General features: G+C 39.0%; 1 protein-coding gene across 1 annotated transcript in view; it reads right to left on the bottom strand.

Moving 5' to 3' along the window:
• LOC129752093 (mucin-12-like) overlaps window positions 1–24994 on the bottom strand; it is a 52335-nt gene extending 27341 nt beyond the window's left edge. The window contains exons 1-3 of the mRNA XM_055747886.1: window positions 23868–24994; window positions 20206–20787; window positions 13608–13772 (exon numbers count right to left, since the gene is read on the bottom strand). Coding sequence (XP_055603861.1) covers window positions 13608–13772; window positions 20206–20658 — 618 coding nt within the window. The 5' untranslated portion in view covers window positions 20659–20787; window positions 23868–24994. The remainder of the gene's footprint in view (window positions 1–13607; window positions 13773–20205; window positions 20788–23867) is intronic.
• Between the last annotated feature and the right edge of the window lie 6 nt (window positions 24995–25000).

Raw genomic sequence — 25000 nt, 5'->3', positions numbered from 1 at the left:
GTTGACCATAATGATTAGCACTCATACAATGCATTCATGCCGTGATAACGAAATATCAACACGGCTAGCGCATCGATGGAACCATTGCGCGCAATAGGGAAGCTTTTGGAGCTTAACGTACGCCATATTTTGCCCGTCCGGAGTATACGTGTTCACCACATGTAGACTTCGGACCAATCAGATTTCATTGTATAGGTCAAGGTAGTGCCACCTCTATCCCGGTACTACTTCTCCTAAATAATGAAATGTTGCGGGGTAAAGTATGGTGTACGTAAATAAGTTTCCTCGCAAAAAAGCTCTTTCGCTCTTTTCAACATCTGTAGATTTTCTTCTCACTTCTCTATCCATCTTTATCAATTTCAGAACTACATACATTTCACCGATATGCCGAAAAATAAATTTACAAAATTAATTAACGGTGGTTAACTTATCTTAAAAAAGTTTTTTACAATCTTCTATCCTTTTTACTGGCAAAAATAGTTTCACATCATCTGCGTAAATCAGTACGAAAGCATCCGAAAGGGAGTCCGGCAAATTGTTCATCAGAAGAATGAAAAGCAAAGGTCCCAAGTGACTGCCTTGAGGCACTCCGGAAGACGTTTCAAAGGGTGCCGAGCACACAGAATTTACAGACACGTACTGTTGTCTATTCACCAAATAAGACTCGATCCAAGGGAAATAGGATGTTACCTCCAATACCAATTCTCGCCGATGCATCCAAAATTTCGTTGATTCCTGCTACATCAAAGGCCTTCGACATGTCGTTGTAGATGCAGTCCACTTGGAATCCCTTGACCATCCAAACTTAACTTAACTTCCTGTTCTACAACCATCTTCATGACATTCCTCATTCATCAATTACTAATTCGAATCATTTCCTGCCATTTTGCAACGAAAATGATGAGTTTTGACGGTTTTTTCAAATGATTCATGTCGAAACTCAAAAGTCTGGTAATGTCTGGAATAAATGACAAAAGTCTGGAAGTCTGGAAACCTCAAAAAATGTCTGGCAAAAGTCCAAAAAGTTTGAAAGATCCAGACGAAATCGGGAAGGTTGACATCACTGGTCGTGATGATGAGAGGTTTTACTGAGAGTGGTATCAGATATGAGTTTGCTTCCTGAGCCGATGTCCGCGAATTAGAGCCCGAGAGTAAACATCGAACACAGTTGTGCCGGATAACTGTCCGTCATCGTTAATTTGAAGTCGCGAAAGCCATAAAGATGGTAAAACGACTATAATCGAATCAAAAATACCGCCGACCGAAAAATTGGCCGCCGACCGTGGCCTAGAGGATAGCGTTCAAATATTCTAAGCCAGAGGTCATGAGATCGAGTCTCGGTCACGGCATACATAGTATTTTTTCTGTGGGTTGGTGGTGTAAGCATTTGTTAAATGCTAGCCATTATATCCTTGAAAGATGTACGCTTTAGTCTTAAGTATAATTTAGATCTCTTCAAAGAAACATGAAGTTTCACTGAGATCCTATATGTGTGTGTTCGTTTTTTTTTTAAAATAAATAGTTATTAGAGGGTTGTAATCATAGCAGTAAGCCAAAATATTAGAATATACGTGAAAATATGTGTTAATTCAGCCATAAATATAGTTGTCTAGTACTAACCCTTAACGCAATTGAATCAAGCCATATAAGCCATGCATCAATTTACGTCTGAGCTTAAAACCTGAAAACACGGTTGATTTAGAATCGTAAGAAGGATAAATTCAGCCGGAGATTATTCAATTTTGTGTTGTTATACCTCGGGTGTTACATTGAATTATTATGTTATAGAATGACTTTGTAGTAGATCGGTTTGCAAAAAAGCTGTTGAGTTTTTTGGGTGTAGGGAGAAATTTGATTTAAAAAGTAAGATATTTTTATTGTTTCGAATACCTAGTCGTTGTTTAGATTTGGATTTGCTGAGGCCAAAAATTCAATAGCGCGTTTTATCGAGTATCTGTTCAGCAAAGTCAGTGTTTTGACGTTGTGTTCGAATTTTTATTTATTATCTCATAATAAATATTGCTATTTTGGAAAACGCATGTTCTAACTTCGGTTGCGCCGATAAAATTCCACACACACATGGCGTCGCAACTGAGAAAAAAGCACTACGCGCTGCGCTCTACCGCAATAATCAAAGCGAATCGAATCAAGAACCGCGACGTGCATCGCGCATCGCCAGAAGGCGGCTCTTCTTTTCAGCGTTATAATAATAATACATCCATCTGTACTGCTGTTGCAGGTTAGGTTAGGTTTTTTCGCCCGAAAGAACTGTAAACAACTGCTGCTGCAGGCAGCAGGGCGGATGCACAATCCATCCACGTGCATGTGCTCGTATGTATGGCGGTGGAACAAGCTCCATCATCATCGGGGCTTATTTGTTGCGCACTCCCAAACTCGCCGAAACTCTATTTATTTACTACCAGGTGAATCGCACCTCTACTTAGCACACCGACAATTCAGCGGCAGCAGCAGCAACAAAAAAGGAGAGGAAGAGAGTGTGTGCTGGAGTGCATCGATCCGTGACGCATTTGATTTCGTCGTGTGGTGTGGTGGTTGATGTTGATACGGTCTAACCTCACAACTCAACTCAACAACGTTATAGCGTCAAAAGGAAAAATCTGACAGAAAAGGGGACCGAGACCGAAAAGTTTCTGGCTAGGCAGCCCCAAAAAGGCGTTTCAAAACGATGACGACGACGGCGTGCGCATTCTAGCACCCCATTTGGATGTGCTCTGAGGCCATTAGTTTTCGACTTTGTTATTTTCGAACCACTCCAAGCACCAGAGAGAGCGTGAGCTTTTGAGGAGGACGCCTCGTCGATCGCTCAGACAATTCCATGGCGCGCGCGATGATCATCCTCACTTGAAATGCATTTATGATTTCATCGTCGTCGCAGCAATCTTAATCGAGGTAGAACGTTTCGGAGATTATTCTTTATGAACCGGTGAAAGCAACCACCGAGGACCACAGGGTTTATAAATATAAGCGGCATTAGCGCATCGATTGTATAGTGAAGCGCAACTCACAAAATAAATACGTATACTAGACGGTAGAAACAACACAACTTCCTGCCTCTCCCAGAACGCCGAAGCGCTGAAGAGTTGCGAACGAAGGCGGTGTTCAATGCACCGAACATTCTGGTGTGCGTGCCGCACGATTAATCCACCAGCAGCGCTAGCGCTAAGTTGATAGAAGGTACAGAATGTGCGGTCAGCTGGAAAGCGAATTCCATTATCATGCCGAATCACGGAGGACGGACCTTGTCCACCATTCGGACCATACGGCGGCGCTGTTGCGACGTTATGGATTTAGAATGTGTGCAGAGTTCATAACCGTGGAATTATTTCCAGCGTTCTGGCGCAACACACACTAGAGGGGAATGTACCTACTTCGCAAGGGGACATAAATCAATCAAAATTTAAAAAAAAAAAAACACAACTGTGGGAATCATCAAAAAGCTCGAAGTCAAGCCACCCCTTTCGAAAGCAACGAAAAAATTAAATTTGATTAAATTTTTAATTGGTAAATTAGAACAAAAAACAACAACTTTGTTGAAACTGATGAGTCCTTGACAAATGACGAGTGAATTATAAACAAGGAAGAATTCGGGGTTTATATGATTTGTAGCCTGTCAAAGATAAAACTTGGTGGTTCCACCAGTAGAGCGTGCTGAGCTTTGACGTGGCACTTTATCGGTTGGTTGACCATTGTCCTACTTATAACAACTTTAGCAGTACCTTAGCTGCTAACGATTTCTTGTTTTTTCGCTGTTCCCTGTTTTGTGTTACATTTGACACGTTTTAAAAGTCTTCCACTTGTTACTAAGATTAACAGATTTATATAGTTTGTTCTTTTTGGCCCCTGATATTCACTTTTCACATTTTGTTCAATCAGCGTCAATATCTTAGTTGAATCACTCATCATTTGATTTCTCAGCGGTCGATTGTTGAAATGTTCCTAAGTTGGATTTTTCCATCTTGGATTAATCTTTTCAACTAAGATTTTTGATTTTTTGGATCGATTAGATCGGTTTAGTTTCGATCCGGTCTTTCGATTTGTAAAATGATACTCTCCTCGATGTATCAATTTAACTTTCCTATGCGATTAGGGTCTGTATGATCCGAACTGTACCTTCTCGGCGCGATATATCAGGAGGCTAGAATCATAAAATTTCCTGACTTTTCCTGAAATAAGAAGTTCTACAATCCCTCATTTTTAGATTTTTTTTTTTAGTAATGTTACTTGAATCTTGAATCAGTCAGCAAAAAAGGACAATTAGTCGGCTAGGGTTATAAAGACCCGAATAACCGTTTTGGATATAAAATCAAAACCACTGAATCGATTTTCATGAGTAGCTATCATATGTTTTAAAATAAATAATATGATTTTTGTGGTCTTCAGAAACCGTCCTTGAAGTCAAAATGTCCTCAAAAATGGTTGTTTTACAACAAAGATAACTCATTTTGTCGTACTAGAAAACTTTTTGTTGATATTAATTCAGTTCATATCGAAACAATAAAAATGCTTGGATTTTCATACCACAGCTAAGAAGTTCATATAACAAAAAATTCCAATGATTTTCAGCTATATGATGGTATTAGCTATGTATAAGTGCTATGGAATCCAATGCTGTAGGCCATGATGGCACTACCTTGAAGTTTATAAAACTGTTACTCCCTTTACTACTTACCCAAGGGAGGGTTGTGTCAACTATTTAACTCAATATTGGTTTCTGGGATATATCCTAAGCCTTAGAAAATTTCCAAAATAATACCAATGAAAAAATGCAAATAGTAAAAATAAAAGTAAAAGTAATAGTTTTTGAAAGTACATAAACAGTATGGATCGATCCCTGCAAACATGAAATCGTTTCAGAAATGATAACTTCAGGGGGGAGTAGGGTCTAATACTTTCAAAAAATGGATTTTTTGTTATTTTCTTATTGTAAAACATTTCGAGAATGTTGTGTCTATTTTTCAAGTCAATCGAAGCAAAACTTTAGAAATTATAGGCCTTTATCTCCTCTTATCTAATACTGCATCAGTTATAGAGCAGAAACTTAAAAACGCGTTTTTCTGGAAAGCACATTTTTAAAATCAGTGGACATCGTCATTTGAAAACTACTTCACCAATTCTTTTCAAATTTGGAACATATTTTCTACATATAAAATACCTGTTGAAAACGCAGGTTTCAGTGGTGGAATAGAGTTATCTTTATTCTTGTTTCGTCTATGAGGTCAGTAGAATACAACTATATTAATTAGCGATAGCTAATTGTCACTTTCCACTTCTTATATTCCCTAACCGGGAAAGTACTCATTTCTTAATGAGTACTTTGATATTCTTACCCAGAATATCTTGCAACACTGTTGTGTAACCACGAACCCAATTTGTGTTGTCTCGCTGAACCGTGTGATGATGTAAACATTTATACCGTGTTTACCATCATCACCGGTCATCAGCAATCATTGATCTATTGTTCTCGATTGCGAATTGACTCAAAGCATGCGGAACCAAAACAAAATGTTTTGGTTTCGCCGACGGAGCGGCAGATTTCCTCTGCCGAAACCGTAAGTATCAACAATACCAAACCCCAACGATTTTCTTTTTTTTACAGATTTTACAAGTAAAAAATGGCGGATTTTTCGTGAAAAATCGTAGTTTCACTTCAAACAGCCACAAAAATTTCATAAAATTTTTTTTTAAGTTAAATAAAATCGTTGGGGTCCAGAAAAACATCTATTAAAAAAATTTTGCTCTGATTTTTTGACTTCAGATGATTCTGTGCTGAGATACAGTGTTCACCGCAAATCCTGTTTTGTAAAAGGCTTCTTAGAAAGTGCTCCGTCACCGGCTCATTTTTCAATATTTTCCTACGAAAAAATGACTAAATGTTCTTTTAACAATGCTTTGTATAATGCAAAAAAATTGAATTAATTTGTTTGAACCAAAGGACTGAAGCAACTGTCAAATCACATACAAACCGACCGTACTGACTTTTTGGAACCAGAACGTCAGTTCCCCTTTGATTTCAATGGAATTTTGGAACCAAAACGTCAGTGCGGTACTGAAATGTCAGTTCGGAAATTTTCTTCTCTTTCAGCCCCTTGGTTTGAACGATAGCTCTAAAAAAAATATGTGAAAATGGTGCTTTTTTTATACCCGTTAGACCCTTCTCCCACCTTAAGTCGTTTACAATGGTGTTTCGAATGGCAATTCCAAATGCACAGTGAAAAGGTCGTATAAAATGTAGCCTTAAGTCAGTTTAAATCGGATATTATAGAAAGTCCGCTATGATTGTAAATTTCGAAATGATTCTTCTCCCGCGCGGGCTCAAAGTGAGGAAATCATCGTCATGTTCTCTCTGCAACCAGCAGGGCATCCAGATGGCTAAAAATCAGATGTAAATAGAAGAATATTGACCAATGAGAGAGCTGTAAAATCTTGTCGCTGGCTACGATTTCAGGCCATGAGAGAACAATCTGTCGCTCTTTAGCATTCTTCCGATAAGTACGAATAAGGAGTCGGATATAAGAACAGAATAAGAATATAGCTATAAAATGTTTGCTGAGATTGAGCCCATTCCAATCTGGATTCAGAGCAAACCATATTGCTACATCCGCGTCCGCAATGTTAAAAGTTATCGACGACATCCACTGTATGATAGGTAAAAAACGAAACGTCGTTCTGCAGATGATAGTTTTTTCGAAAGCATTTGACAAAGTAGCTCATACATAACAATCATCATGAACAGCCGTACGAAAATTGTAGCTAATGGAAATCATTGCACTTATTCCGATTACTATGTTATTTACATCGGGTGTTCCACAAGAATTTATTCTTGGTCCGCTTTTATTTACTTTGTATATTCATGACTTAGAAACTGTTTGCTCCAATACCAAAGTACATCTCTCTGCTGATGATCTTCAAATCTTCAAATTCAAAAAAGAAGCAAGCTATCTCTGAATTAAGGTTGCCAGATTGCCCGTTTTTTATCCGAGTTTGCCCGGATTTTTATTACAAAAGTTGGGAACAGTCCGGTCTGGCCCGGTTGCTTGAATTTCATTTAAAAAAGCACGGATTTCACCCGGATAGTGCCAGTATTTTTTTACTTTATATGCCAAATCATACAAAACTAATTTTTGTTGAAAAAAATGTAAACGAAATTTCTTGAGCAAGTTTTATAAAAATAATCATAAAGGTTTTTTAGAAGCCTTAATTACAATTTAAAATCTGCTGATAAGTATTGATAAAAAAAATTTCTTGGATTTTGTTGAGTAATGTTGAAAAAAATTGTTGAGGTTTTGAAAAAAATTGCCCGGATGTTACCCGGTTTTCGGTCGAATATTTCGAAATCAAGTGCCAGGATCTTACCAGGTTTGTAGATAAAATTTCCCGGATTTGTCCGGCCCAAATTCGTGCTGAAAAAATTATGGCAACGTTAATCTAGATCCATAAATTTTCAAAAACACGTCACGCAAGATTGAAAAAAAATCCATTCCCATTCATGGATCCGATCCTGGGACAGCAGTTTTGTTCACAGTTCAATTGGTTCAAAAACCACCGACTTTAAAATCCAATAACTTTGATGTAATAATTTCTAGGATAAACTAAGGAGTGTATTCGAAAAAATGCAACACTTTGTTTTGTGGATAACTTTTGATCGCATGGATGTAATTGGTGAAATTTTCAGAGTACTACGTAGCAATGTTTAAATGTGCAAAATTTTGTGACGATCTGTTAAATGGTTTTTGAGATAGCGTACGATGAATATTTTCATAAATAAAAATTTTTGGGCAGGATCGAGAAAAATATTTAAAAAATTGGACATATTCTATGAGAAAGCCTGTATAGAACCGATTGCTTAAAACCCTATCAAAGGTTAAGTTTGAATGAAAAAAAAAAGAACATAGAAACAGTGGGAGGGCCCAGGAAATGGCATGAAGGTAGAATTTCATTTGTTTTTGAGGCCAAAAAAATTGAGAAATGTTTATAATTTTTGCCCCTAAATGTATGCAGCAACATTGTCCATCTTTTGAGTATATTTGGTTTTGAAAGAAAACGATAAGAAATTCATCAAATTGCCTTTAGTGATCAAATCAATGATTTTGAAGATGTTGAGAAAATTTAAACCATAGGGATTGAAGCTACCCCGAAACATGAAATCTGTTATTGTAACAAACTTTTAGTTATAGCCACTAATTTCGTTTGAATATTCTGCTATCAATGATCATGCGTTATACTCCTTACCTCAGTAAGTATTTTAAAACTTTTATGTGTAACAAAAAAGCAACCCCTTCAAAAGTATTCGAAAATGAATTAAAAAAGTGATCAAAGTTCCCCCAGTTTACGATACCTGGCAGATCTCCAGCAAACAAATTTTCATTGACAAGTCTTCGCTGGATGTTCCGGAGAAGATAAAGGAGAGAAAATTTAAAAAATTGATAACTAGTTTTTGATAAGGCTGGCAATTCATGGAAGCTGTAGATCCGAAAGTGGTAAATAATTTTCGTCACAATAATCCAAAAAATCCTTGATTTGGAAAAGGGACGATTCCTAGAGTGAAGTATAGATGGCGCACGTGCCGCCCAAAAATAAAAGTCGATGAACTTCTGCATTACATGCTATATCTCAAAAACCATTTGACAGATCGTCACCTTATTTTGCACATGTGAACATTACATTGTTTGATTCTTGCACTAAAAATTTCACCAATTTCCATCCATGTATGCAAAAGTTGTCCATAAAACAAGGTGTTGCATTTTTTTTTCGAATACACTCCTTATTCCTTACACTTTTATTAATTTCATCTGGTGCTCTGTCTCTGCAGGACGAATTTGGTCCGGGATTGTTTCGGAAGGCGCAATCTTTTTAAGCAATTTTCAATGTAAAAGCTACATTTTGTATTCGGGTTAATTTCACTTCTTTGGGAAAGCAAACTCAGAAATAATTCACCGTAGTCCCAAATTAACGATTTAAAATTTCTTTTTCGGATAGTTTTCATTAACGCAAAGAATATTAACAGGAGCCAAAAAAACTCGACCGCACTCCAACAAGGCTTGCATAGATCTTCCTTATAATTTTCTACCAATTGATCAAGATAAAACTGAAGCTATCTTTTTTCAAATAATTTGAACATGAGCAATATTCCAGCATTGATTCTTGAGAATCAAACTATTGGGTTTGTTTATAAAGCAACTAGATTATTTTTGTATTTGTTTTTATTATCTTGTCATTTTTGTGTAATTTTTATGTCATTTTTTATGTTTGTCGTTTTTTTTAAATTTATTTTCACTGGGTTACATTTGCTCGATTCAAAATTTTATAAAAACGAGCACAACGAGGCACAAAACCGTGTAAGAATTTATCACTTTCTCTAAGGCTGAAAAAGGTTCATCATCCTGGTATTTAAAATTCATGCGACCAGTTAGTAGTGGTTCAAAAGATTCCGAATTCAACCAACTGACAAAGAATAAAAAAAAAACCACTCGAATTCAAAGTTCTGTTCGGCAAGGCCAAACCCAGTTTTGCATAAAATCTCGTCCAAATTGCTTCTTCCGTTTGTTCTTTCACGCCGAAGACAACGACGACGATGGGCAGATTCATTCATAAAAGCTTCTCTCCCTACATACCAACATATCTGGGGCGCATCTTTCCGGCCCGTCAGAATAATGCAATATTTAAATTTCTCTTGGCACCGGCAACTGGTTTCGTTTGCCAAGTTTTTCGCTCTTTTCGACAAGTTTTATTTTTTCCCTTTCCGATACATAGAACGTGAACTGGAAAATTTGTCTCAACGCCATCCATGGTTTGTACCAAAATTTGTTTGAATCCCAACAAAATTGCACATTTTGATGGTGCAACATTTGTGCATAACGTACTATCAACCGCGACCGATTGGGCTTGGGCTTCGATTCAAACCGATCAATTTTGATTTTGTCAGTAACTGCAAGATATTGCGAAAGACATAAAATCCGAAATTCCGGTACGCGCCGCGAAACAATGGAAGACGTTCTCACACGTGTGGCATTTATGGATTTCCTTCTAACATAATGTATGGGTTCGCTGTTTTTTTTTCTTGAATCACTGAACTGGGTCGCCTCAAGATGTTCGTTCCAAAGTTGTTGCTCGTCTGGGAAAAGGTAATTGCACATAATCTCAACCGAGGTATACGTGCATAAATATAAACAACATACACCCAAAGTTTGTGAGATATGAAAATAATATCTTTAGAAAAAAAAATCTTAAAAAAAAAACAAACAGCCCAAAACAACATTTTAGATGAGTTTGAAGGAACAAACCAATAATTTTTTTTATTCAACAAGTTTTAAACGCACACCCGCAAGTCTTGGGTGAAGGCAAATGTTGCAATGCAAGTTGTTGTTATTCTCCTCCAAATAGTGTTTGTTTCTGAAACATCGCAATTCGCTAATCTTGAGACATCTTTAATCGTTTGGCTTCTTTTCGATAGGGAAGAAGTTTTGCATTCCAGTAATGCAAGTAGGTTTGTGAACTCATAAGTCTTTTACGCGAATGTAACGTTTGGCTCACAAGAAAAAAAAACAAATTCGGTGTAACTCATAACGTAAAGCCGAAGTCAGAAGTCAAAAGTCAGAAGTCAGTAGTAAGAAGTCAAAAGACATAAATTAGAAGTCAAAATTCAAAAATCAGAGTCAGAAGTCTGAAGTCAGAATTTCGAAATCAGAATTTTGAAGTCAGAAATCACAAGTCAAAAGCCAAAAGTAAAAAGTCAGAATTCAAAAGTCAGACGTCAGAAGTCTGAAGTCAGAATTTTGAAATAAGAATTCAGAAATCTCAAGTCAGAAGTCGAAAGTAAAAAGTCAGAAGTCAAAAATCAGAAGTCAGAAGTCAGAAATCAAAAGAAAAGTAAAAAATCAGAAGCCAGAAATCAATATTCAAAAGTCAGAGATCAGAGAAACAAAAATATAACTTACAACAAGTCATAATTCAGAAGTGAAAAATCAGAATCAGAAGCCAGAGTCAGCACTCAGAATTTTGCGATCTGAAGTCAGAAGTCAGAAGTCAGAACTCAAAAAAGCCAGAAGTCAAAAGTCTGAAATCACATGTCGGAAATTCGGAAGTAAGAAATCAGAAATCAGAATTCAGAAATAAGAAGTCATAAGTCAAAAATCAGAGATCAGAAGTCAGAAGTCAGAAGTCAAAAATTAGAAGTCAGAATTCAGAAATCAGATGTCATTAGACAGAAGTCAGAAAACAGAAATCAGAATTCAGAGTCATAAATCGAAAGTTGTAAGTCAGAAGTGAAAGGTCAGAAGCCAGAGTCATAAGTCAGATTAGTCAGAGGTTTGAAATCATAAGTCAGAAGTCAAAAGTCCCAAGTCAGAAGTAAAAAATGAACAGTTAGATGTCAGAGGTCCGTAGTCTAAAGTCAGAAGTCAGAATTCAGAGTTCACAAAACAAAAGTCAGAAGTCAGAAGTCAGAAAACAGAAGTCACAATTAAAAATCAGAATTTGTAAGTCAGAAATCAGAAGCCAGAAACAAGTCAGAATTAAAAAATCAATTGTAAGTCAGAAGTCAGAAGTGAAGTCAAAACTCAGAGTCAGGAGTTTTAAGTCAGAAGTCAGAGATAAGAAGTCAGAAGTGAGAAGTCAGAAGTCAGACTAAGAAGTTAAAAGAAATTTTCAGTCAGAAGACAGAGTCAGAATAAAGAAGTCAGACTTTTGACATCAGAAATCAGAAGTCAAGAATTAAAAGTCAGAAATCCATAGCCAGAGCTCAAAAGTCAGAAGTCAAAAGTCAGGAATCAAAAGTAAGAAGTCAAAAATCAAAACACAAAAGTCAATGTCACATTTCAAAAGTCTGCTTTAAAAAAAAAAGAAAAAAAAGACTAAAATGACATAAAATTTAAACAAAAAATACAATAACCAAAATGACAAAAATGACAAAAATGACAAAAATGACAAAAATGACAAAAATGACAAAAATGACAAAAATGACAAAAATGACAAAAATGACAAAAATGACAAAAATGACAAAAATGACAAAAATGACAAAAATGACAAAAATGACAAAAATGACAAAAATGACAAAAATGACAAAAATGACAAAAATGACAAAAATGACAAAAATGGCAAAAATGACAAAAATTACAAAAATGACAAAAATGACAAAAATGAATAAAATGAATAAAATGACAAAAATGACAAAAATAATGCCAAAAATGAAAAAAATAACATAAATGACAATTGAGATGTTGACAAAAAATGACTAAAATTACAAAAAATTTAATAATCTGGTCGATCGAACTTTAAATGTAGAAACCCAAATATCGATCATTTTAAGTTTATTGTTCAATTTCGATTGAAGATCCCATTGATTGAAGTTCAATCGCCTGGGGTTCGCCTGATTCCAAAAACTCGAACCGGTCCCCGGTTTGGGCGAAATCACTCCATTTATGTGCTGCTCTATTTCCCGTATTCGGGACAAAGTTTCTAAGATTCCTACATCATTTTATTTTGGTTTCGTTATTATTTTGCTCTATTCATTTCGCCATTTCTACTTCCTCCTCCAAGACGGCCCATCACTGTTATGGAAGAGGCCAATCCCCCGATCGTATTTGTCGGAGAAAGATCCGCGGACGAAAAAAAAACCTTACCCGGGCAGGCCTTAATTTCCAATCTTTATCGCTTTGCCCTGGTCCGGCTGCTGACTCACAGAGTCTCTCGCCAAATTCATTTCTTCGACCACAGATGATCTACACTGACGAATGAAAGTTTTTGGACGACTCTTAAAATTTTATTAAGAGTTCGGAAAATAAATACTTGATGACATAAATTCTTAATTTAATTTTTCTTAAAGAGGGAAACTAACAAAAAATTATAAAAACTCTTAATAAATAAAAGGTCAATGCATCCCGAAGCTTGCCTTTGGCTTGACTCTGCCAGTGATGAAAAGTTCCTTTTTTTCCTATTTTGCTCCATCTTTAAAAGTTGATGTGTGCCCACGGAATTCCGAAATCAACGGTAATTATTTCTTTCACCCCGATTCCGCGAGAAATTCAGCGGCCGGCGTGATGAATTCTTCTAACTTTTTTTTTTCCTTGCCGTTTTCATGTGTAGGCAGGTAGTATAGTTGGAGATCGGTTTTATTTCCTCCTATTTTCCGTTTTTGTTATGTTATTTTTGTTGCAGATTCGTGTCTTAATTTGTAGCTTGCAGCCACCAGAGGGCAGAGGCTCAGTTTCGTTCGTTCGAGAGCCAACCATAAATGGCAGAGATCTTCCCGAGTGATCGTGATCGAAGTTATTTCAATCTATTTATGATCTTTTCTTCTAGCAAAACAGCTGACTATGGAGTCCACGCAAATGCCAAGGTTGTTCGGCGGAACTTTGTTGATTGCATGCCTATCATTTTCGATGATGGATCGAAGTTGTTTGTTTATTTCGACATGGATAGCGTGGTTGAAATTCTTAGGAATGAGAACCATAAAACAAGACTTTGATTCATTGAAGACCGCTTGAAAAACTTCAAAATGGTCAGGAGTCGATTGCATCAACCAGCTCATTGAAAGACAAACTAACTTCAAACGTTAAAGAACACACCAGTTAAAATGTTGGGAAACCTACCTTTCGTAATCGTAGAACTTCTATTTCGTTGGCTTCGATGCTCTTGCGCGGAGATGAACCGGAGCCGGTTCCGTTGGCCGATGTTGCCATCGAATGTCCCGAGTTGATACCACCGGATGTGGTACCCTTGGTTGGTGTTGCTCTGGGTGACGCTGTTTTGGAGTCCTGTAAGAAAGAGAAAACACGGATTTAGTCAACATTTTTCACTCATAAGAATAATTAAATGGGCAAAAGACAGATTCAAACTAATGGACGATATTGTAAAAAAATACAAAAGAACAATTTTCAAATATTTCAGAGGTGGAAAATTTGATATGAAAAAGATGAGAAATCGGAGAGGGGAATAGCTTTAATAGCATACTTTGGTCGAAAACAAAAAAGATGTAATTTCTCGCCGATGGGACTTGCATTGGCAATCTCTAGTTTGGTATATGTAACCAGCATAACCTTTACTGCTTGGTTTAATGAGAATCGTTTCTAAAGATCCGCGTATAATGGCAAGGAGGCGCCTTTCTGGGTAAGGAAGAAGGACCACCCCAAAGATTCCGGCAGCATCACGACCCAACGCGATTAGGTTCACTGGACTCAATTTGGCAATAGATGGTCCATACTACAAATTGTCAACAGTTGGATCTTCCCAAAAATGTTTTATGGAGCCGGCTTTATCAGCAGAGGGAACGACCTCACCAAGCTTTTAGCCCCTATACAATAGAATCATCAGAACAGCCTCAGGAGCATTCATTACAAGTCCCACATCTGCAGTGATTTCCGAATGCGGCCAACTCCCATTTGAACACTATCTTACTATGAATGTAGTCAACAAGGCAGTGCGATGGCTTAGCCTAAAAGGTCGTGAAGAGGTACCACTTGTGCGCAGAGCCAACCATCTCCTATCTTCCCTAACCAAACAAAATATTCCACCCATAGCAACCCTTCCCAGAACCAAAACAAGACCCTGGAATCAACCCTCCCCTAAAGTAGACCTTTCCCTCATGAAGCTAGTCAAAGCAGGTGATCCCCCAGTGAAAATACAACAACATTTCCGATCCCTAATCCATAGAAAATATAAAGATCTAGAACACATCTACACTGACGGGTCGGTTGCCGACGAGAAAATCGGGTATGGAATTTATAGTTCGACAACAAAGTTTAGCTCCTCTCTACCACCCCCCTGTTCCATCTTTAGTGCAGAAGCATACGCTCTTATGATAGCCTCCACTTCACATACCAGACCAGGAGTCCAAACAGTCATTTTAAGCGACTCAGCTAGCTGCCTAGAACAAATTAAATCTTGCACTATCAAACATCCCTGGCTACTCGAAACAGAAATCTCCGCACTGAAAAATAACCTGCAGTTTTGCTGGATCCCAGAGCACTCTGGGATTGCGGGAAATGAGGTAGCCGACAAACTAGCCGGCATCGGCCGTGAATCCATAGTCGAATCAGTGAAAATTCCCCAAATGGATGTTACCCGTTGGGTCAGAAAGACTCTAAGAGAGTGCTGGGATGAAGAATGGCGAAAAAATGGTCATTTCAGGTTGAGGAGAATCAAACCTATCACAACTCGTTGGCCCGATAACCCCAATCCCCTGTATCGAAGAGTCCTCACTCGCCTACGTATAGGCCACACTAACTTAACCCATAATTACCTTCTTGAAAAAACAGATCCCCCTATCTGCTCTACCTGTGGTGTTGCCCTCTCGGTTCCCCACTTATTATCAGAATGCCTTGCCTATAGTACTGAACGTTCGGTAAACGATTTGCTAGTGCTACCACCTCCCTATGAGAAACAACTTTTGCGATTCCTAGAAGACACACAATTACTATCAAAAATATGATCCATCACAGCAGGGACGAATAACCTTAAGGTTAAAGTCCCGTAACAAACAAGCAACAACAACAACAACCTTGCCAGCGTTCGTCAACCCACGCTGGTCGACCTAGTAATACTGTCTAAGTCAGAGGAACTTACTCCAAAAAGCAATCCCCCCAGTTCTTGGTCTAGATGCACGAGAACTGATCCGGCCTTTTTTTCAGCGACTTGACTGGTTCTCGACGGCAACGGGATTTTGAGGGTGGTCTTGGGGACTTCCACTGGATAGCAGTAAAACACCGGTCATTTAGTTTGGAGTTGTATTGTTACCAGTGATTGAAATCCTCACCAGTTTTCTCATCAGAGGCATTCAAAATACACGCTCTGAGGCCTCGCATAGCTATATAGGAGACGATACATATATATTCATTCAAACCTCCCCCCATGAGGAGGATCTGCTCTGAGAGACACTATTCGTTTGCTGCCCCGAACGAACTCTCTCAACGTTCGGTTGCTACATGATGCATGAAGAAGACGAGGCACACATACTCATTTACGTTCTTGAATTTGAATAACTCCAGCCTTGCACTTTTGGTTGAAGTTGCAGTTGTTTACCGGTAGCACTACGAGCACACACATAACTAGGTAGGATCTCTGAAGCGTACAATTCCAAGGTATACACGGCTAGCATTTCACTAATGCTAAAACCGCCAACCGCCAATTCATCATACTATGTGTGCCAGGTTATGTCACGACCGGGATTCGATCTCATGATCGTTGGCTTAGAAGATGCTATCCTCTAGGCCACGATCTGCTGGCTGGGCGGGCCATGTTGAGAGCGTATACATCATCGGTTTTGTCGTTTTCGCTGCGTTGAGCAAGAGATGGTTGATCAACTCATGCTCAGCAAAATTCAATCACTGGTATAAGATTCTATCAACAGGCGAAGCGCAGACATTGCATCTGACCATCACTTCGTTCTTGGCGAAATAAGACTGCGAGTTGCGCATTTTCAACGGCGCGAGGAGAAAGTCGGGTGTCGATACGACGTCCACCGGTTGGAGATTCCAGAGGTGAAAAGGGCATACGTTAAACAGCTAGAATCCCAAGCCTCGGAATTGCCGACAGACGGAACTGTCGAAGAACAGTGGTGTGGAATCAGGAATGCCTTTATCATGACGAGCCATGGTAATCTCGGTAAAGTTTGGAGAAGAAGAAGTGAATGTTATGTTCAAGTTTTATAACAATATTTTTTAATTGATATGATATAAGGAATATTGGCAACAAATTTTTTAAATTACCCATCTCCATGTAGAGAATTGGCGTGCGCTGAAAATTTACCCAACTTTACATCGAATATACACGGCGTGTGAATAAACAAAGTATACCACGCTCAGCGAGTAGAAAAGGCCCAGGAACTGTCATCACTGTTTCCGGGGGAGTCAAACAAAAGTCGCCGCACGAGCAAGTGATGGAGAAACATTGTCGCCGAGAAAACCCGGAATACCGGAAAACGCAACCGAGTGGCTTCAGTTCGCACCAGCTAGCCAAGATTCATCCGGGCGCACACCAAGCCACGTTGCTTGCTGAGCTGTTAAGCAGAGGAGGAACTGGAATTGGAGTCGTCAAAAGGGGACTTCAAAGCAACAAAACGGGCAAAAATAATCGTGGGCCGCAAAGACGGCCTTTTTTTGACAACCTTGATTGTCCTCATTCGCTACTTGCGGAACGCCTTTTCCGTGCCAGCTCCAGCGATGCGCGAAGGCAGTGTCCCGTGGAAATCCATGTCAGTGACATCAGCAAAATCAGGGATGAGAGTGGCACTGTCATGCAGGTGGCACTATCATGCAGGTGGCGCCATCCAAGGCGTTTGGAAGCACGGCACCAGATCTCAAGGAGGAGCACCAAAGCAGGACGGAATGGAGCCACCCTGTTAGCATGTCGTTGTTGTGAAATCCTGATGTAAGTACATGCACATGAACGGGGAAGTGTGGGATTTTATTCAAACTGTTGCCCCCATATAAACTCAACCAAACTCAATTATGAATATTTTATTTTGGGCTACCGAAAGCCCTAAACCCATTGTTACAATGTCGGATGAAACTTGGAGGATGGTCGATGATCGGAGAAAGGCGAAAATCGGAATTGAGCAGGCATGTACCAAAGCAGCCAAAGGCAAAGCAGCCGCCCGCGTACGATATGCGGAGCTAGAAAAGGCAGCTAAACGAGCTTGTAGACGAGACAAGAGAGCCTGGACAAACTCCCTAGCCGAAGAGGGAGAAAGAGCCGCCGCCAATGGAGATATCCGATTACTTAATGACATTTCTCGCCGACTTATTAGTGCAAGGACTAAGCTAGAATGCTGCTAAAAGACCGACCGACTGGATACAGGGTATCCTCGTAAAGTTGTGGAAACTGGCGAGGCATAACGTTGATCTGTACAACCCTCAAAGTACTCTGCAAAGTGATCCTGAACAGGATCCAGGAGAAAATTGACGCTACACTCCGACAGCAACAAGCGGGATTCCGATCCGAACGATCATGTGTGGACCACATCAGAACGCTACGTATAATACTGGAACAAATCAACGAATTCCAGGACTATCTTCTGCTCACCTCACCTCACCGAAAGGTAACAGGTCTCAAAATCAATGTCGGAAAACCTAAGTCGATGGAAATCAACCAAGAAAATCGTTCCAATTTCGTGGTAGCTGGACAACAAGTTGAGAAAGTGGAGTGCTTCCAGTATCTTGGTAGCCAAATTACGCCTGATGGTGGTACCAAGAAAGACATCGAAACCCGGATAAGAAAAGCGCGATTTGATCTCTACGAACGAATCCGAATCTTCAACTCAAACGTCAAATCCGTATTGTTGTATTGGTGTGAAACTTGGTGCACATTGCACATATGCGGTGACGACACGAAAACTGCAAGTATTTGTGAATCGCTGCCTGTGGAGTATTATCCCTGGCCTGGCAACTGGATCTCAAATGAGGAACTATATCGCCGGTGTCATCAAAGGGCGCTAGAAATCGATATTCGGGAACGTCAGTGGAGATGGATTGGGCACACACTGCGAAAAGAACGAGAACGAGATTTGCAGAGAGGCGCTTGAATGGAATCCAGAAGGAAATCAACGAAGAGGCAGGCCCAGAAACTCGAACAAACGAAATACGAACTGTCGAGGAGAGTCTTGACTGGGACTAAGTGAAGACGCTGGCTCCGGATCGTTAACAGTGGGGGTCTTTTACCACGGTCCTATGCGTCAGAGAATCGACGAATCACATAAGTTTACTTAAATTTTAAAAATAAACTGGCAAAATACTTATAGTGAAAGTTCATCGAAGTAATTTGAAGTTCGAATCATTGTAATAAAACAATCAAATAACAACCAGACAAATGTATTATGAGTCTGAATTCTGTCATCGATTTATTGTGATTCAAGAAGTTTGAAGTGGAGTTTTCCGTGTTATTTCTGCAATAATAAAGTGATTGAAGACACTTTAAAAGAAGTTGCAACAACCCATTCTTCCAACCACTTGAGAGCAAATCCACAACGATAACAAATTGTTAAGTCGGAAGAATGTGCTCCCGCTCGCGATGTATTGCAACAGTTGTTGGACGCCATCTCAATCGGTTCAGCCTCAAACCGAACCAGACCTGGTTCATATCGGGTGCCTCGTTCCGCACACCTAGTCTAAAAATAGAAAATATGCAAAGGAAAAAAAAACTCCTGAGCTCATACATGTATGCATAAGTTGCTCATAGTTTACTCTCGAAGCGACGGAATCCGCTCATCTCGCGCATACCGAAGACCAACCGGCCGACTGACTGATAGCATAATGGAATGAATGCCCTCCTTCTACATCACTAGCACGCGGTCACACAAATTCACGCACGCACGGTCACGCCAAAGGCACGGCTGCAATGCAACCCGCAGTCAGTTGCAGTAGCAAGACAGCGCCAAAAATAATCTCCGGGATGAACTAAAATCTGCAGCGGCGGCAATCGCGGAGAATCAACATCATCAACCGGAATGTGTTGTATCGTATGCCTAGTTATATGGAAAATCGTCTCTTCTGTGCGTCGAGAGAAGCAAAAACAACATACAAATACACAAAATATGTTCCGCCGCGTGATCGCGAAAGATCGCGCGTTGCATTCGCCATGTAATGATCGGCGACGCATTACCCTTCCCCATCCTCTTCTCGACTCACACAAAAAAAAAGCTTCAACGACAACACGTTCTGCTGCTGCTACCGCGCTGTCCAAATAGCATGCAAATGATTTTATGAGCAATAAATTTCCCTTCCGTCGTAATCGTTGTCGTCATTCAGCATTCGAAACGTCATCAGCTTCGGGATCGGATTTATTTTGCTTCGATTTGTGCCCCCCGATCTCTACGGCTTTTTTTCGATCCAACCTAATTGACCTGATGAATTTGGCGGGTCCCTCACTGCCGCCATGTGTCGTGCCGGTGACATGACGACGATGATCCGGCTTTCGAAGTCAAACTCAGGAATGCGATGCCACATTCTGGGTGATCAGCGATTTTCAAATAGCGCGGCGACAATTCGTTCTTCTGCGGTGTTGTTCTAACGGATTAAGATTGTTTGCATGGTAGAAACATTTAGAGCCGAACTTCGTATTGACTTAAATTATAGATTTTGAGCGCTTGAAGCGTAGTTGTAGTCAAAGTCAGTTATCGCTTGAACAAATGTTTACGAAATAGACCCCAAATAATGATTACAGTTTCAGAGCTTAAAGTGTAAAAACTTTACTCACCGATCCCTTGCCGTAGTTCCACAGCGTCTTGACGACCCCTCCATTGCTGTCGGTAATCCCGTTAACCAATTTCATCTTTTCCGTGTCTTCGCCCTCCGGATCGTACACCGGTGAACCGGAAGTGGGCGTTGTTTGCGAAGAACCGGACCCGGACGGTTCCCGATGATCCGGGATGGTTGAGAGGCCATAGTTCACCTCAAAATCCAACGATCGGGTAAAGTGATGATCCTGACCAACCATATAGCCGAGATGGTGGTGGTTGTGGTGATTGTTATGATGTTGACTTCCGCCGCCTGATTGGCTGAACGAAAGCGATCGAGCGAAGGAACTTTTGAAGTAGTGAGAAGGGGGCGCTGCCGGTCTGGCTGCGGGAGCCGAGGATCCGTCGTATTCCGTTTTCTTCGGAATCCGGACCTCGTTGCTCTGCAGCCGGGTTTCAATCGTTTTGGACATGGCGTGATGCTTGCGTTAGGTCACTTTTGAGGTTTTAGCCTGGTTCGTTTTCCGTAGAGTGTTGACGTTAGTTTGCAAATTTTATTGTCATTTTATTTTAATTTTTCCTTACACAAAACACTAACACAGCTGTTTGAATTGGAATTTTCGTAAATTATTTCGTTTCAAATTCAAACCTTTGAGATCTACAGAATCGTTTCTTTAACAAATTTGAGAAAATCCTTCAATTTGTGCCATGAATAAGAAACTTACAACTACTTCGGTAGCTTTTAATTAGTTCGATCTTCTTAAACAATCTTTAGTACTAATTTGGTGTGCTGTACGGAGATTTGTTTATTCACAGTACCAACAATACTTTTTGGGGATTTTCAGCGTTATTGTTCCTAAAAAATCAAACATCACGTTTTACAAACTAGATAACGCAAAATAAAACATATCTTAGAAAACCAAAATTAATCCTAAACAACGTTATTTCCAATTCTCTGAGAATAGCAAAATGTTGTAAGTTGTCTTAAAAGCCTTTATAAAACCTTTATAAAAAAATATGATCTTATGTCGTTTTCTTGAAAAGTTTTTAAGCTTTTTTGCTACGTTCTTCAGAACCAAAAATAAAGCCAAAGTTAGAAATGATTATAACATCATAGGGTTTTTTTATATGCGTTTATTCAGTGGTTCTGGTGTGGCTTTGAAAATAATCAGCTTTTCAATTTTTTTTCCATCTCATTGAAAAGAAAACGAAAGTTTCACTTTCCTGATAAAACCTTCATCATTTGAAATATTGCTTAGAATTTTATTTGGACAACAAATAACTTTTCAGCTAGATTTGGTATTTTGTTAACTACTCAGAACGAAACTGTTCAAAATTTAAATTAATTCAACAATAAATCTATTAAAATTTTGAGTTTGGCTTAAAATTTCTTAGAAAAATTTAAGAAGTGAATAAAACCATATAATATTTAAATTTTGAAAATATATAAACTTCTATAAGATGCCTCATAGAATTTAAACAATTGAATGAATAAAATACAGAATTCAGAATGCAAACTAAGCATTAAGATTCAGAACTCAGTCAGATTCAGAACTCAGATTAAGAAATCAGAACCAGCACTCAGATTCAGAACATAGATTCAAAACTGAAGTTCAGAATTCAGAATTCAGATTCAGAATTCAGATTCAGAATTCAGATTCAGAATTCAGATTCAGAATTCAGATTCAGAATTCAGGTTCAGAATTCAGATTCAGAATTCAGATTCAGAATTCAGAATTCAGATTCAGAATTCAGATTCAGAATTCAGATTCAGAATTCAGATTCAGAATTCAGATTCAGAATTCAGATTCAGAATTCAGATTCAGAATTCAGATTCAGAATTCAGATTCAGAATTCAGAATTCAGATTCAGTTCTGAGTTCTGAGTTCTGAATCTGAGTTCTGAATCTGAGTTCTGAATCTGAGTTCTGAATCTGAGTTCTGAATCTGAGTTCTGAATCTGAGTTCTGAGTTTGAGTTCTGGATCTGAATTCTTAATCTGAGATCTGAATCTGAGTTCTGAATCTTAGTTTTGAATCTGAGATAACAATTCGAGTTCTGAATTTGAGATCTGAATCTGAGTTCTAAATCTGAGTTCTGAATTTGAGTTCTGAATCTGAATCTGAGTTCTCAATCTGAGTCAGAAGCTGAATTCTGAATTTGAATTCAGAATCTGAATTCTGAATCTGAAGTCTAAATCTGAATTCAGGTTCAAAATTCAGATTCAGATTAAGAAATTAGCTTCTGATTCAGATTGAGAACTCAGATTCAGAACTCAAATTCAGAACTCGAAATCATATCTCAGATTCAGAACTCAAATTCAGATCTCAGATTAAGAATTCAGATTCAGAACTCAAATTCATAACTCAGATTTAGAACTCAGATTCAGATCTCAAATTCAGAACTCGAATTCATATCTCAGATTCAGAACTAAGATTCAGAACTCAGATTCAGATCTCCGATTAAGAATTCGGATTCAGAACTCAGATTCAGAATTCAGATTGAGAATTCAGATTTATAACCCAGATTAATGTAGAATGTAAATTAAGCATTAGGATTCAGAACTCAGTCGGATTCAGAACTCAGATTAAGAATTAAGAACTCAGAACCAGCACTCAGAATTCAGATTCAGAATTCAGATTCAGAATTCAGATTCAGAATTCAGATTCAGAATTCAGATTCAGAATTCAGATTTAGAATTCAGATTCAGAATTCAGATTCAGAATTCAGATTCAGAATTCAGATTCAGAATTCAGATTCAGAATTCAGATTCAGAATTCAGATTCAGAATTCAGATTCAGAATTCAGATTCAGAATTCAGATTCAGAATTCAGATTCAGAATTCAGATTCAGAATTCAGATTCAGAATTCAGATTCAGAATTCAGATTCAGAATTCAGATTCAGAATTCAGATTCAGAATTCAGATTCAGAATTCAGATTCAGAATTCAGATTCAGAATTCAGATTCAGAATTCAGATCCAGAATTCAGATTCAGAATTCAGATTCAGAATTCAGATTCAGAATTCAGATTCAGAATTCATATTCAGAATTCAGAATTCAGATTCCGAATTCAGATTCAGAATTCAGAATTCAGATTAAGAATTCAGATTTATAACCCAGATTAAGAATTCAAGTTCAGAACTGACATTGAGAGTTTCGATTCAGAGCAAAAAAAGTGTCGATCCAGAATTTAGAATCCCGTTAAACGTTTCCTCGTTTTCCCCTTCGAAACGTTCCAGGTCAACAATTTGCTCCGGAATCCGAAACGCGCTCGCTCGTTCGTCATCGTCTTCAATCGATTTCTTCTACCGGAGTAAGTTACAATTTCACAGTAGGTACAAGCAGGGAGGAATTCAAAATTTAAAAAAAAAAAGACAGAAAAAACGAAACGATTCTGTAGCTCTCGATTCCACTTCCGTTACTTTCCATTGTCGCCATTAGTGTCACACCGGTGTTTTTTCTCTTCGCTTCTGTCTATCTGGCAAGGTATCTCTCAGTGTGTTTCTTCCTCCCGGTGTTTTTTTGTAGGCATCAAACAGCGGCAGTTAGCTAAATAATAGCTGCTAAACTTAGCAAAGCCTAACTAACTAGTTGGTAGCAGCAAGCAAACCACCGTTGTTTGGCTGCGCTGGTGTGACTCAAGACGACGACTTGGGGCTTGAATTCCGCACATTATCTTCACCTGAACAAACATGATCAACGCCGGATTCACAAACGCAGTAGCTGCCTGGTAGCTGTTGTCTTGGAATTAAATTTCTCCGGCTAAACTTGACACAACCCACACGAGGACAAGACCCATCCGAGTTTGGGCAATCTTTCGTTTGACCTTCAGGCCAAGGGGTTCACAAATACCGCAAACTTTCAACTGTGTTTCTTGTGTTATCTTTCGGTTTTCTTTTTTTTTTTTTTTTTTTGTTGACTCTTCAGATCAGACCTCTGGCAGCAGAATCTTTATGATCACGGTCACTTTCCATCCGGCACCGAAAACACTTTGGACTCCGCTGAGGCCACTCTGTCGGTGATAATGAAACCGATCATCGCGTAGTGGTGATCTTCAACAAGTTTGGCAGAAATTTTTCGAGGTCGCCATGGAGCACCGGCCAATCTTGGAGTTAAAAACAGAACAATAACAACAAACACGCACACAGAAAAAAACGTGGTGGCTCTCGAAGCCTACTTTGATGTGGGCAGGTTCTTCGCGGTACGCTCGCGGTTCACTGATTGGCACAATTCTCGAAACCAAAATTAATCGAAGCACTTTTTTTTCTTTACTCGGACTCACTGAAGCGGAACCTCTATGGCCGTTTCATGCGACTTGGGACCATACAGCAGCGCGCGTTCACCACAATTGAGTACTGGTAGCAGTGAGTCGCAGATATCTGATCGAGATAATCCTCCTTTATTGAGGTCTTGTTTCCGGTTTTCGAAAAATTTCTTACAATCACTTCTGCGAGATAGGCTTTTAAAGAATCCACAGAACAAACGATCTACAATTGAGTGTATTTCAAGAACTTTAGGTTTTTTTAAGCTAAAAATGTCCACAGCGTTCCCCACACTGATTTCGACTCAATTGTTGTTTGTAATTTCATCAAAACAAACAATACATTCCACAAGTACCGAACGAACCTTTTGATCCCCGAATGAGTGCTTCGTGATTGCTCTAGGGTACCTATCTGAGCCCGAGAGATCCCTCGCGGCAGCAAACAGAAGCCTTATTGTGCGTAGACTTCGTCACAAGTTCGCCACAATTACCGGAGAACCACCAACAAAATCAACAAAGCGATTGTATTCAACCTTCAACCAGTAACCGAAAAC

The sequence above is a fragment of the Uranotaenia lowii genome, chromosome 3 (genome assembly GCF_029784155.1).
Source record: "Uranotaenia lowii strain MFRU-FL chromosome 3, ASM2978415v1, whole genome shotgun sequence".
NCBI lineage: Eukaryota > Metazoa > Arthropoda > Insecta > Diptera > Culicidae > Uranotaenia > Uranotaenia lowii.
Note: the sequence above shows the minus strand (reverse complement) of the source record. Positions and strands in the feature narration are given on the sequence as shown.